The sequence below is a fragment of the Pyrus communis genome, chromosome 10 (assembly GCF_041283825.1).
Source record: "Pyrus communis isolate YQ-2024b chromosome 10, ASM4128382v1, whole genome shotgun sequence".
Classification (NCBI taxonomy): domain Eukaryota; kingdom Viridiplantae; phylum Streptophyta; class Magnoliopsida; order Rosales; family Rosaceae; genus Pyrus; species Pyrus communis.
This window is the reverse complement of record NC_142574.1, coordinates 10786586-10802362: the sequence shown is the minus strand read 5'-3', so window position 1 is coordinate 10802362 and position 15777 is coordinate 10786586. Positions and strand designations below refer to the sequence as shown.

Below are 15777 nucleotides of genomic sequence, written 5' to 3'. Positions count from 1 at the left end.
TCATAGTAGTTAGAAATCACTTTAGTTTGTGTTTTTAAGTGTCTTAGGTCAAGTTAAAACCAATTTTCGTCCAAAGTTGTGTCTAGTGTTCAAAACTGCCCAGATTGTGTTTTTAAGGCAGTTTTGAGTGTTTTGGTGCTGTTTTGAGTCTTTTGGTTTGTTTTGGTGATTTAAAGTTTAGTTTTGCATTCCTTGAGTCTAGTATAGTGTTTTATATTGTGTTTTTACGTTTTTGAGTCAAATCCAAGTGATTAATAATCCCTCCTAATCCCCGGTCCAGAACGATCCCTACTTACATTCTTCACTACAATTGATAAAAAGAGGGTTTAATTTGTGTGCGTATAAATCTCGCATCAATCACTGGTTCTCATTCTAAGTAGTAGCATTCCATTCATGAGATCATATTCATGTCATTATCGTAAATTCAGAAAATGCTTTCTTTGTTATAACATATGTGAGATGCTAGTCTTTCATGTTTACATCAATCTCTCACATATAACTAGTGTAGGGTGTGTGTGAAAATAGAGTGCATTCTAGTAAGGAATTGAGGAAATTCTCTAAGGCATGTTACTACATTCGAAATGTGTTTTAAATGCTTAATTGTGAACTAGTATGTGGTGACTATGATTAAGAATGTACTTAAGTGTAAAGATGGCTAAAATCTGTGGGAATAATGATTTTTAACTTGTCATGTGCATTGGAAATCCGTGAGACGATTGTTGGAAGGTGTAGGTTGTGTTTTGTTCGTTTTGTCTAGTTTCGTGTTCTTTTGTTGTTTTGTTTTGCTCGAGGACTAGCAAAAGATAAGTGTGGGGGTATTTGATAGGAGCATATTCATGCGACTTAAATGGCTTGTTCTCGTGCATTTACGTTATGTTTCTTTAGTTATTTTAGTCCTTTAAGCTATTTTCGTGTGTTTGTAGGTCCAAAGGGCTAAAGGAGCAAAAAGATGCATTTTGGAGACTTTTGGAGCACTTTTGGGCTAAGGATGGATAGCTTATGCTTGGCGCCAAAGTGTTGGACGAAATTGAAGACCTAATTGAAGACCAAAGTGTTGGAACCTTGTTCCCTTTAGTTTTAGGACATTTAAACCTTTCCAATTCCCTTATGCCGTGCATCTCCACCTTTCTCCCAAAACCATACACATGCATTCATTATTCATTCCCTCACATGCTCCCATTACTTATCATCACCACTTATCACTTATCATAACCACTTATCACTTATCATAACCATACACTTATCACTTATCATACCCATAATCATCTACACCTTGCAGCCACATTCATCACCAAAGAAACCATCATTTCACCACATTCCCTTGCATTCCAACCAAACCGTGCACATGCTATCACCATGCATTAACATGCACTTGTTCCTCCATCATTCCATCCTTTAAAACATTGCACATGCACTTTAATCATTCAACACATGCACTCCATTCTTTAATCCATGCAGCCACACATTCAACCACATGCATCTCCACCCACATGCTCTCCCATTTCAGATTGCATTTCCATTCACACACCAACACATCCCTTTGTGCCGTGCAATAATCATTCAATTCAGCCATTCCACATGCCATTGTCATTCCACTTTAGCTTTAATTCACATGCACATTCATTCATTCAGAAAATACATCCTTTGCCATGCACATGCACTTCCCACTCTTTAATTCATTTCAGCCACATGCATTCCCCCTTTAAGCCACATGCACTCCCATCCATTTCATCATTGCAGCCACATATAGCTTTAATTCACATGCTTTCACATGCATTTTCAGCACATTTCCATTCACACACCAACACATCCCCTTTGTGCCGTGCAATAATCATTCAATTCAGCCATTCCACATGCTATTGCAGCCACATGCATTTCTCTTTTCATTTCCAGATTGTCCCCTTGCACATGCAGCCACATATTCATTGCACATGCATTTCCAACCCACATGCATCCTTTAATCATTCAAACATGCAGCCACATTCCCTCCTAGTTGTCATGTTCCCCCCATTTCACCTATAAATAAGCATCCATTGCAGCCACAACACACTCATTCATACACACCTCAATTCATCCCACACTTCCATTTCAGAAATTCATCCATTGTACATACCACAAACACTTCCCCCTTTGTGCCGTGAGTCTCCCTACAAATCCAAACACCATCCTTCCATTTTCACCACTACCCAAACCATTCACACCATCAAACTATCCTTAGACCTTGTGCTACAACGAAGAGGAAGAGAAGAGTGCCTAAACGTCCATACAATTCAAGTTTGAGTTGTTGGAATGTTTAGGTGTTTCTTTGATTTCAATGTTTAATTTCAATACTCTTTGTTTTGTACGAATGAGGAATGGAAGAGAAGAGGACCTAAACGTTCATACAATTCAAGTTTGAGTTGTTGGAATGTTTAGGTGTTTCTTTGATTCTCTTTGTTTTGTACCATGAGGAACTAAATCCCCCTTGGTTAGGGGGTAATTCGAAATATATGTTTATGCTTGCATTTTGATTTGATTACTTCTAATTGCGTTTCATAAGTTGTGGATTCAATTTGTTTAACTGTTTGATTGATAACTTATTTATGTATGTTTATTGAGAGTGCACGCTTAATTTTCATGCATGAATATGACGCTAGAATATAAGTGAGTTTCACCTAATAGTTACGAACTTATATTCACAAGTAGTGGAGGTTGCTTATAAACAATCGCGTTAAACGAATTCTTGGCATAAGTTTCATGCAATCATAGTAACGAATGCCCCGTCAACACTTATAATTTTCATAGAGCGTAATGATTCTTGCTTGTATCTCTATTATGCAATCATGTAGGGGACTTGTGGGGAATGTTTTGGGTTGTCGTATGCAATCATCCAATTCAATAACGTTAGGAAGATTTGAAGGTTAATTAGTGCATCACAGTTAACTTGGGGTGTTGAGAATTAATGATTTGTTGAAATGCAATTGGAAATCGTTTGTTATGCAAGTATAACATGTATGGAGATGAACCCCTTAGCCATTCTATCATCCATTCATTCCATTCCATCAAATTCGTTTTACAATCTGTTTAGTTTATTAACTTGTTTTGTTATTTCAATTTTCGTATAAATCTAAATCCCCCTGATGCGTGATTTATGCGCACACAAATTAAACCCTCTTTTTGTCAAATTGTAGTATAAGTATAAGTAGGGATCGTTCTGGACCGGGGATTAGGAGGGATTGTTAATCACTTGGAAACTGACTCAAAAACGTAAAAACGTAATATAAAACACTAAACTAGACTCAAAGAATGTAAAACTAAACTTTAAAACACTAAAACAAACCAAAAGACTCAAACATCACCCAAAACACTCAAATCTGCCTAAAAACCACTTTCTGGGCAGATTTGAGTACAAACACAAAATTGGACGAAATTAAGTTATGACTTGACTCAAGACTCTTAAAAACACAAACTAAATGTAATTCTAACTAATCTAACACTTTAAAATAAATGGGGGATTGGTTTTGACGAATTTAAAACTAAAACAGAAACTTGGAAACAAAACAGATTGTACAAACGAAATTGATGGAATAGAATGATGAAAAACTAGTTAGAGGGTTCCTTATCCACACATGAACATAAGCATATAATTTGACTCCCAGTTATGACTTCAACAAACGATGAATGACAATGCTCCAAGTTAATTAGGTTCGCTTAAACTAACTTTCAGATTTCCCTAGATTCATTGGGTTGAATGGAATACGCATTACAACCAAATTATTCCTAATCAAAGTCCCTAACCATGGAATACGCATGATAGAGACATTCAACAAAGATCATTAAGTTCAACGGAAATCATAAACATCGACTAGGCATTCATAACTATGGAATACGCATGTTAATCCAGCCTAGGGTTTACTAAACACAATCGTGACTAGCGATTTTTACTACTCATGAATATAAGTTCATAACGATTAGGTGAAATTCCCTTATATCCTAGCATCAAGTTTAGGCATGCAAATTAAGTGTCGACCCTCAACCCACATACATAAACAAGTTCTTAATCAAAACAGAAAAGTAAACCACATCTAAAGTTCATGAATTCATAACTGGAGTAAATCAAATCATAACCAACATATGTCCATGGCTTCAAATTCGCCTCTAACTAAAAAGAAATTAGTTTCACATGTTTAATGTAATTGAACAACAAGTTAAATTAAACATGAAAACAGAAACAAGAAAAGAAAGAACAAATTGATGGAAAGTTAGCTACGGGGTTCATCTCCACATATGTTATACTTGCATAATAAAACGATTTCCAATTGCATTTCAATAAACCATTAATTCTCAACGCTCCAAGTTAATTAGGTCCGCTTAAATTAACCGTCAAGTTCTCCTTAAGTTAATGAATTGGATGGGTTAGCGCAACGCAATTCACCACATTCTCCAAAAGTTCTTTACGTGAAAAGCACAATAAAGATACAATCAAAGATCATTAAGCATTATGAAAACTATAAGTGTTGACGAGGCATTCGTTACTATGGAATACGCATGAAACTTATGCCAAGAATTCGTTTAACGCGATTGTTTATAAGCAACCTCCACTACTAATGAATATAAGTTCGTAACTATTAGGTGAAACTCACTTATATTCTAGCGTCATATTCATGCATGAAAATTAAGTGTGCACTCTCAATAAACATACATAAATAAGTTATCAATCAAACAGTTAAACGAATTGAATCCACAACTTATGAAACGCAATTAGAAGTAATCAAATCAAAATGCAAGCATAAACATATATTTCGAATTCCCCCCTAGCCAAGGGGGGTTTAGTTCCTCATGGTACAAAACAAAGAGAATCAAAGAAACACCTAAACATTCCAACAACTCAAACTTGAATTGTATGAACGTTTAGGCCCTCTTCTCTTCCATTCCTCATTCGTACAAAACAAAGAGTATTGAAATTAAACATTGAAATCAAAGAAACACCTAAACATTCCAACAACTCAAACTTGAATTGTATGAACGTTTAGGCCCTCTTATCTTCCTCTTCGTTGTAGCACAAGGTCTAAGGATAGTTTGATGGTGTGAATGGTTTGGGGAGTGGTGGAGGAGTGGAAGAGGAGTGGTGGAAATGGAAGGATGGTGTTTGGATTGTAAGGGAGACTCACGGCACAAAGGGGGAAGTGGTTGTGGTATGTACAATGGATGAATTTCTGAAATGGAAGTGTGTGATGAATTGAGGTGTGTATGAATGAGTGTGAATGAATTGTGGCTGAAATGCATGCTTATTTATAGGTAAATAAGAGGGAACATGACAGCTAGGAGGTGGGTGGAAATCTGAAATGGTGATGGGAGATGCATGTGGCTGATTTATGCATGTGATTAAAGCTAAAGTGATGATGATGAATGCATGTGCAAAGGAAGTGGATTTTCTGCAAATGCAAGATGAATGTGCATGGCTGAAAATGCATGTGAAAGCATGTGAATTAAATGGATGTGGGTGGCTGCAATGATGAAGTGAATAAAGGGTGCATGTGGGTTAATTAATTAAAGGGAGTGCATGTGGGTGCAAGGTGTGAATGATTATGAGTGCATGTGCAATGTTTTAAAGGATGGAATGCATGTGAATAGTTTTGGGAGAAAGGTGATAAGTGGTGATGATAAGTAATGATATGATAAGTGAATGATAAGATAAGTGAATGATATGATAAGTGAATGATAAGATAAGTGGTGAATGATATGATAAGTGAATGATAAGATAAGTGAATGATATGATAAGTGGTGATGATAAGTAATGATATGTGGGAGTGTGGCTGAAATGAAGGAGTGGAATGTTGGAATGTTATGCACGGCTAAGGATATAGGAAAGGTTTAAATGTCCTAAAACTAAAGGGAACAAGGTTCCAACACTTTGGTCTTCAATTAGGTCTTCAATTTCGTCCAACACTTTGGCTCCAAGCATAAGCTATCCATCCTTAGCCCAAAAGTGCTCCAAAAGTCTCCAAAATGCATCTTTTTGCTCCTTTAGCCCTTTGGACCTACAAACACACGAAAATAGCTTAAAGTACTAAAATAACTAAAGAAACATAACGTAAATGCACGAGAACAAGCCATTTAAGTCGCATGAATATGCTCCTATCAAATACCCCCACACTTATCTTTTGCTAGTCCTCGAGCAAAACAAAACAAGAAATGAACACGAAACTAGACAAAACGAACAAAACACCACCTACACCTCCCAACAATTGTCTCACGGATTTCCAATGCACATAACAAGTTAAAAATCATTATTCCCACAGATTTTAGCCATCATTACACTTAAGCACATTCTTAATCATAGTCACCACATACTAGTTCACAATTAAGCAATTAAAACCATGTTTTGAATGTAGTAACATGCCTTAGAGAATTCCCTCAATTCCTTACTAGAATGCACTCTATTTTCACATAGATTTTCTGACTACACACCCTACACTAGTTATATGTGAGAGATTGATGTAAACATGAAAGACTAGTATCTCACATATGTTATAACAAAGAAAGCATTTTCTGGATTTACGATAATGACATGAATATGATCTCATGAATGGAATGCTACTACTTAGAATGAGAACCAGTGATTCCATAAGCTCATATCAATTCCAAACTCCACATTTTGAAACACATAACGATCAAGATAGAAGCATACGGGTTGAAACGGGGCTAAAGGTGTTTGGCTAACAAAGAAGGGATATGGAAAACAAAGGTTCTTAAAGAAATAGCGAGCAAAGCATTTAAATTAACGTAGAATTCACTTTTTGAATGAAAACTCAATCTTTTGAACAACAAGGGGGAACAAGCTCTTTTTCCTTTCTTTCTTTTCTTTTCTGTTTTTCTTTTTCATATGTTTTTCACAATTTTTTTTTTCTTTTCTTTTGACTCTCAAAACATACATAAACACTTAAGAACAAAACATTCTCTCCCCCACACTCATTTTCTTTCATAATGTACTCAAAAGGAATTCATTTAAGTCATGCTCACTATCTTTTAAGAACAAGGGTGTGGACTGTCCTATACTAGGCTAGGTGACGATAATGTGGTTAAACAAAGAATAAAGGCTAAACAAGGCTCAACGGGGTTAAAACTTACAACAAATACGAAATATGGGAAGTAAGGCTATTTGGCTATGGTGGCAACTACACAACTTCATCTTGATATATGTTATGCAATTCAATGTCATGCTTTGAATGAAACGGATATAAGTTCTAGCATTTAGCTCTATCATGATACAATTGCATTCTAAGTAGCAACTGTTGATGTATAATTCCTTCCTAATGCTAGAATATATTTAGTATAATGGCACAAGCAAGGGTGTCGAATCCGCAGGGACTAATTGGACCTATGTAACTACTTGTTTTGCAAGAACTCTAAGAAATGAATCAAACTAAACAAACTAGGCAGATTTGGAAATGAATCAAACTAGTCTAAATAGACAGATTTGTTGTTGTAACTTGAAAGCATGAGAAAATGAAGTAAACACAAATAAATGAATCAACAACTAATGTAATATGATAGTATCAATGGAAATGAAGCTAGGGATTCGGTTTCACCATTGCTCAACTAAGTCCATGTTTGTCAAGTTAGTTTGTACTCATTCATCTACCTATTTCTTGAGTTTGTTTCACTTGGATATGATCAACCATATGATGTGTGGATTTGATCAAATGTCTCTAATCATGAACCTAATTGTGATGTGCAACTTTGGTTCATAATCAAGATTATGTAATGTACAAGAAACTTTCATAAAACCAAAGGGAATAACTCGGCAGGATGTGTGCTAAACACTCCCTTCATTCATTCACATATCTACCAAGATTATGCATGATGTGTGTTCTAATCTTGGCTACACAACTTTGTGATTAATTCAAATGATGATCAAACATTAAAATCAACACACTAAGTCACCATTAAAACAGAAAATGAAACAAGAAATAGATGGACAAACTGAGCATTCTAACTTAATTACATGGCAAACTTTGCAAGGTTACATCGAATCCCTAGAGGAAGATTAGTTACACTTCATGTTTACAAAGGTTTAACATAAAAATAAATAACATGAGTGAACATAAGATTAAGAAGGAGAAACCCTTGAAGCAAAACTGATGTTGAAGTCCTTGAAGAGTTCCTTGGTGTTGCTTCTCCAAATGTGGTGCGGATGAAGGTAGAATGGCTTGGTTGAATGGTTTCTGCCCTTGGGACAGAAAATAGGGTGAAATGGAGCGGCTATGGGTGAATAAAAATGGAATGAATGCCGAACAGTTTCTGTGAAAGGGAGAGGATGTGGACAGTTTCTGTGAATGGTAGAAAATGTGGACAGTTTCTGTGAAAGGGAGAGGGATAGAGTGTCGAATGCAATGGAATGGAGAATGTCGACTACTGCAATGGAGAGGGAGAATGAGTGAGGATAATAGACAGAAGTGGAGCAAGAATGTGTGTAATAATCATCCCGAGAGAGAAATGAGTGAGTCCCCCTTAGTGAATTTCTGAATGTGGCTAATGATGGAAAACAATCAGAATGCATGTGAAAGCTGACATGATCCATGTGAAAGGAATACTGAAAAGGGTGTGAATGTGCACGGTATGGGCATGAGGGATCTGGAATCGCATGAAATGGTTGGATGAGTGGATTTCTGGCGTGATACCTGCAAAGCATGGTCATGATCTGCAGGTATGTGATTTATTTTATCCAAGATACATGTGGAATGTCTGCAAGCATGAAGTGGGGAACCTGACATTGGTTATAATAATCTGGAAATGGTATGGAAATGCACGGGATGGACATGAAGGAGTAGGAAATGCAAAGGTGATCTGTTTAGGTGTTGGGAATGCATGTGAGTGCTCGGCAAGGTGTTTGAACATGCATGTGAATGCATGTTTTGGTGTTGAAACCACATAATCTGACTTCAATGCTTGTTTTATTTAGAATCACTCAATATAGCCGAATTGCACCACTTAACACTTCCACATCATTTCCTGAAATTCCAGCATTCAAACGTCTCCTAGGTTCTTCATTTGGACTTCAATTTAAATCCCTAGAATCCTCTCCATGTTTGGAATAATGCTCAGCTACCAAAAGGAATGGTTTTTACTTCCCTTTGATCCAAATACACACTTGACTGCACACTAACACCAAATAATGTAAAATGCAACTAGTTCAATCTAAAAACATCACAAAGACGCCAAATAAGGAATATATAAATGCGTGCAAAATGAGACTTATCAAATACCCCCAAACCTGGTTTTTGCTAGTCCTCGAGCAAACTTAAAACTAAAACACACAAAACACAAACATCTAACTAAACCACTTTCGCTGGCCAAACGATTGCACTGAGCATGTGCAACAAGCCTTTGAACCTCTAGATGTCCCTAGTTGGAGGAGTTGTGTCTCCTGAGGGCTTACAGTGATGACACCCACAAACATTTACAAAAATCTGCAAACAACTTGGTTAAAACATGCTTTAAACAAACTAATAAGAACCAATGAAGATTTTGTCATTCATTCAACTCAAAAGATTTCCACTTCAAAGAATCGTATCAATTGTAACGTATAAAGATATTTCTCCATGTCTTACAACTTCAAGGTCACCATACCCAAATGCTTAAGATAGAATTCGCCTCAACTCTACTCCTCACAACTTCCACTCATGTTCTCACTCAGATCTTAAGGTTTAGTCTCTCAACAACATATATGAGTGAAACTATGTAAAGGGAATCAAAATTCTCACATATGAAATCTGAAATGGAAGCACAGTTTCTGAGTAGATCTCATGAAATGAATCAAATGCTAAGAATATAGAAATACACACACTTACCATCACCCATGAATACATCCTCAATGATCAGTTAGGTCTTTCTCAGGGTTGTAATGCAAGGCTTAGGGTATAGGTTACGAGAGAAGTGATATGAAATACTAGAGCTTGGGGCATACCAAAGTGTTCTTGAGGATCATGCTCTTCACTTGCCTTTGTTTTCTTTCTTCTTTGTTTTTGGCATCCAGGCCCTATGTCTTATAATGAGGAGATTTGGAACTTGTATCCATTTTAATTCTCTTCTTTTTTTTTTTTATAACTTTTTTTTTTTTAGAATCATCTTCAACATAGGTGCCCTCGGTACATGCCACAATCTTGTTCTAAGCTCAATTTACCTTTAGTCTTCATCACCTTGGTATTCCCCAAACTATAAGGTATGGCTTGTAATGGGCTAGAATGGGTAGATTATGGTGTGGGTGATGAAAGAGTTAGGCTAAAGTGTTTGGCTGCAACGAGGGTGGATGGAGCACACAAATGGGTAGGATTTAAGCCTTTTAGTAGTTAAACATGCATAGCCTAACATCATCTCATTGAGTTCATTCATGAATGATACTAAATACATGGTATCTGCAAAGGAGAATGATTCTTAGCATCCAAACGAAATAGAAGTAATGAGATCATTTAAAGTGAAAATGAAAGAAAAAGATAGGAGTAGAAACACTTTAAACCCTCTCAAAGAAGCAATTAGGCTCAAAATAACTCACTAGGGTAGTCTCCACTATTCTTCTTCCAGAATTTGAGTATGGTACCTCCATGATCATAATTTCAAGAGTTATAACTTTATAAATGACAATAAGATGCAACTCTTTTCGATAGCAACCCAATCGTTTGTTTTCAAACATAGTCCTCATATACATTCGTATTAGCATGCACAAACATTCTTAACCAAAACTAACACCTCAAATAAACACAAACACAAAACAAAACTTCACAAAACAAAACTTCCAAACCACCCCCAAACCTAATCTAAACATTGTCCTCGATGTTTAAAATTGTATGCAATGCAACTAGGCAAAGAATATGGAATGGTATCAAAATAAACACAACATAATGAAAGAACACAAACCACACTAGGTTGCCTCCTAGCAAGCGCTTTATTTAATGTCTAGGCAAGACATGGTAGCTTGTTCATGGTGTTGTAAATTCAAGAACATCTACGATTTGATACACTTGCTCTTCCTCCACTTTATCCAAGTATGGTTTCAATCGCTGCCCATTGACTTTAAAAGAAGTGCCATTCTTCATGTTCTCTATCTCCACAGCTCCATGGGGGAATGTTTGCAGCACTTTGAATGGTCCCACCCACCTAGACTTCAGTTTTCCTGGAAAAAGTCTCAAACGTGAGTCATACAAAAGTACTTTCATACCTTGGTGAAACTCTTTCCTTAGGATGGCCTTGTCATGATAGAGCTTAGTCCGTTCCTTGTAGATTTTGGCATTCTCATATGCCTCATTTCTAAGTTCTTCCAACTCATTAAGTTGGAGCTTCCTTGCTATTCCAGCATCCTTGTAATCAAAGTTGAACTTCTTGATGGCCCAATATGCACGGTGTTCAAGCTCCATTGGCAAATGACAAGCTTTCCCAAACACAAGGCGATAAGGACTCATGCCAATGGGGGTCTTGTATGCTGTTCTATATGCCCATAGTGCATCATTTAACCTCAATGACCAATCCTTCCTTGTAGGGCTCACAGTCTTCATCAAGATGTTCTTGATCTCCCTATTGCTAATCTCCACTTGTCCTGAGGTTTGAGGATGGTACGGGGTTGCCACTTTGTGGTTGATGTTGTACTTCTTCATCAAAGATTCAAAAGGTTTGTTGCAGAAATGGCTGCCACCATCACTAATAATAGCTCTTGGGGTTCCAAACCTACAAAAAATCACATCTTTAAGAAAATTCAACACAACCTTATGATCATTAGTTCTTGTAGCAATGGCTTCAACCCATTTGGATACGTAATCCACTGCCACTAATATGTATAAGTAGCCAAAAGAGGATGGAAATGGTCCCATGAAATCGATTCCCCAAACATCAAAGAGTTCCACCACCAAAATGTTGTTCAATGGCATCTCATTTCTTCGGCTAATGTTCCCTATTTTCTGGCACCTATCACACTTAGAGCAAAAATCAAAAGCATCTTTGAATAAAGTAGGCCAAAAGAAACCAGATTGTAAAACCTTTAGAGATGTCTTCTTGGCACCAAAATGGCCTCCACATGCCAATGTGTGGCTAAATGTTAGGATGCTTTGTTGCTCACTCTCTGGGACACATCTCCTAATGATTTGATCAGGGCAATATTTAAACAAATATGGTTCGTCCCAAACGTAGTGCTTTACCATGGCAAGGAACTTCTTCCTTTCCTGAAAAGAAAGGTCATTTCTCATTATACCACAAGCAAGATAATTAACAAAATCTGCATACCATGGTTCTTTTTCTTGAACAACAAGGAGTTGTTCATCTGGAAATGATTCATTTAGGGGCAAAGGTTGTCCAACTCCATGGTTTTCATTAAGCCTGGACAAATGGTCAGCCACAACATTATCACTGCCCTTCTTATCTCGAATTTCCAAGTCAAACTCTTGTAGTAAGAGTATCCATCTAATCAAGCGTGGTTTAGCATCCTTCTTTGTCATCAAGTACTTAAGGGCTGCATGATCAGAAAACACAATAACCTTAGATCCCACAAGATATGACCTAAACTTTTCTAAGGCAAAAACAACAGCAAGCAACTCCTTTTCAGTTGTGGAATAGTTAACTTGGGCATCATGCAGAGTCCTGCTTGTATAGTAGATCACATGTGGAAGCTTGTTCACCCTCTGCCCTAAAACTGCACCAATAGCATAGTCAGAGGCATCACACATTAATTCAAAAGGTAACGACCAATCTGGTGCCATAATAATAGGGGCCGTGGTTAGTTCATTTTTCAAAGTATTGAATGCATCCATACAAGCCTTATCAAAATGAAATACAACATCTTTAGCTAACAGATTGCATAATGGACGAGTGATCATTGAAAAGTTCTTAATGAAACGACGATAAAAACCCGCATGGCCCAAGAAACTTCTTACTCCCTTCACAGTGGTGGGGGCTACCATATTGGTGATGACGTCAATTTTGGCTTTGTCCACCTCCATTCCTTTGCTAGAGATTACATGTCCCAACACAATTCCTTGTTTCACCATAAATTGGCACTTTTCCCAATTGAGAACCAAATTTGTTTCCTGACATCTTTGAAGTACTAAGGAGAGATGGTTAAGACATTCATCAAAAGAGGATCCAAACACTGAGAAATCATCCATAAATACCTCAATGAACCTTTCTACCATGTCAGAAAAGATGGCCAACATGCATCTTTGGAATGTTGCTGGAGCATTGCAAAGTCCAAAAGGCATTCTCCTGTATGCAAATGTGCCAAAGGGGCAAGTAAAGGTTGTTTTCTCTTGATCCTCCGGAGCGATTGCAATTTGATTGTAACCTGAGTATCCATCCAGAAAACAATAATGTGAGTAACCTGCCAATCTCTCAAGCATTTGATCTATGAAAGGCATAGGAAAGTAATCTTTTCTAGTGCTAGAATTCAACTTCCTGTAATCGGTGCAAACACGCCAACTGGCCGTGGGCTTTGTGGGCACAAGCTCATTGTTTTCATTCCTCATCACAGTGATTCCCACCTTCTTAGGAACCACTTGAATAGCACTCACCCATTTGCTATCAGAAATGGGATATATGATCCCCACATCTAACAATTTCAACACCTCATTCCTAACAACTTCCTTCATGTGTGGGTTAAGTCTTCTTTGTGGCTCACGGGTTGACTTTGCCCCTTCCTCCAAAAGAATCCTATGCATGCACATGGTAGGGCTTATTCCCTTGATATCTGCAATAGACCAACCAAAAACCAATTTGAACTCTTTTAACACCCTAATTAGTTTATCTTCTTCATTTGGGGTGAGGTCAGTGATAGGAGCATATTTATGCGACTTAAATGGCTTGTTCTCGTACATTTACGTTATGTTTCTTTAGTTATTTTAGTTCTTTATGCTTCTTTTGTGTGTTTTCAGGTTCTAAGGGCAAAGTATGCAAAAGGATGCCTTTTGGAGCCTTTTGGAGCAAATTAGAGATTGGAATGGATATCATATGCTTGGAGCCAAAAGGATGGACGAAATTGAAGACTTGAAGTAGGAAAGTTAAATCCTAAAAAGACCTCATGTTTGAGCATCATTGAAAACTCCTACGCATTTTAGAACACAAAAACAACATTCCTAGCAACCTTAGGACATTATCGTGTGTTTCCTTGTGTCTCCCTTCCTTGCCATGCAAGGAAGGGCTTTGTTCCCTATTTTAAATACTTAAACACTACCACTTATCATTCACCACATATCATTCACCACTTATCATATCATACATTCATTTATCACTTATCATAATCATTCACTTATCACTTAACATATCATACACTTATCACTTATCACTCATAATCACCTACAACATCCACCTACTTCACCTACAACATCCACCTACTTCACCTACAACATCCACCAACTTCACCTACAACATCCACCTACTTCACCTACAAATGACATAGCCATATGTTCCCTCCACTACTCCTATAAATACCCTTGCATTCATTCACTCCCCATTCAATTCGCATCTCATTTCATACACAACACATTACAAACACATTCTCCCTTCCCTAGCCGTGAGCTTCCCATCCATTCCCTTATAATCCAAACACCACTCCTCATCCATTTCCATAATCCCCCAAACCTCACCTTAGACCTTGTGCTACAACAACGAGGAAGATAAGAGGGCCTAAACGTTCATACAATTCAAGTTTGAGTTGTTGGAATGTTTAGGTGTTTCTTTGATTTCAATGTTTAAATTCAATTTTCTTTGTTTTGTAATGGAAGAGAAGAGTGCCTAAACGTTCATACAATTCAAGTTTGAGTTGTTGGAATGTTTAGATGTTTCTTTCATTTCAAAGTTATGAGGAACTAAACCCCCCTTTAGCTAGGGGGTGATTCAAAATACATGTTTATATTTGCAATATGAATTGATTACGTTTGGTTGGAATTTCATAAGTTGTGGATTCAATTCGTTTAACTGTTTGATTGATAACTTATTTATGTATGTTCATTGAGATTGCAAGCTTAATTTTCATGCATAAATATGACGCTAGAATATAAGTGAATTTCACCTAATCGTTATGAACTTATATTCACAAGTAGTGGAGGTTGCTTATAAACAATCGCGTTAAACGAATTCTTGGCATAAGTTTCATGCGTATTCCATAGTAACGAATGCCTCGTCGATGTTTATGATTTCCGTTGAACTTAATGATCTTTGTTGAATGTCTCTATCATGCGTATTCCATAGTTAGGGACTTTGATTAAGAATAATTTGGTTGTAATGCGTATTCCATTCAATCCAACGAATCTAGGGAAATCTGAAAGTTAATTTAAGCGGACCTAATTAACTTGGAGCATTGAGTTTCATAATTTATCGAAAGACCAACTGAGAATCAATCTTGTATGCAAGTGTAACATGTGTGGAGAAGAACCCCTTGGCTATTCCATCATCCATATTTTCATCTCATTCATATTTACGTTCTGCCTTTAATTACAATTTGTCCATTTAATTTAATCTCGTCAAATCAAACCCCCCCCCCCTTTACTTTCTTGTTCTTTAGTGCTTAGAATCTGTTTAGTTTATGTTTTAAAGTATTTTTGAATTCTTTGAGTCTAGTATAGTGTTTTATATTGTTTTTACGTTTTTAAGTCAGTTTCCAAGAGATTAACAATCCCTCCTAATCCCCGGTCCAGAACGATCCCTACTTATACATATACTACAATTTGACAAAAAGAGGGTTTAATTTGTGTGCGTATAATCTTCGCATCAAATTTTGGCGCCGTTGCCGGGGATTAGCAACTTTGCTAATCCCTTGGT

At 37.0% G+C, this 15777-nt stretch overlaps 1 protein-coding gene across 1 annotated transcript in view; it reads right to left on the bottom strand.

Annotated features, from left to right (window-relative positions):
- The window catches only part of LOC148693523 (uncharacterized), a 74878-nt gene extending 61865 nt beyond the window's left edge, over positions 1 to 13013 (bottom strand). The window contains exons 1-3 of the mRNA XM_088678037.1: positions 12601 to 13013; positions 12089 to 12210; positions 10999 to 11968 (exon numbers count right to left, since the gene is read on the bottom strand). Coding sequence (XP_088534163.1) covers positions 10999 to 11968; positions 12089 to 12210; positions 12601 to 13013 — 1505 coding nt within the window. The remainder of the gene's footprint in view (positions 1 to 10998; positions 11969 to 12088; positions 12211 to 12600) is intronic.
- Between the last annotated feature and the right edge of the window lie 2764 nt (positions 13014 to 15777).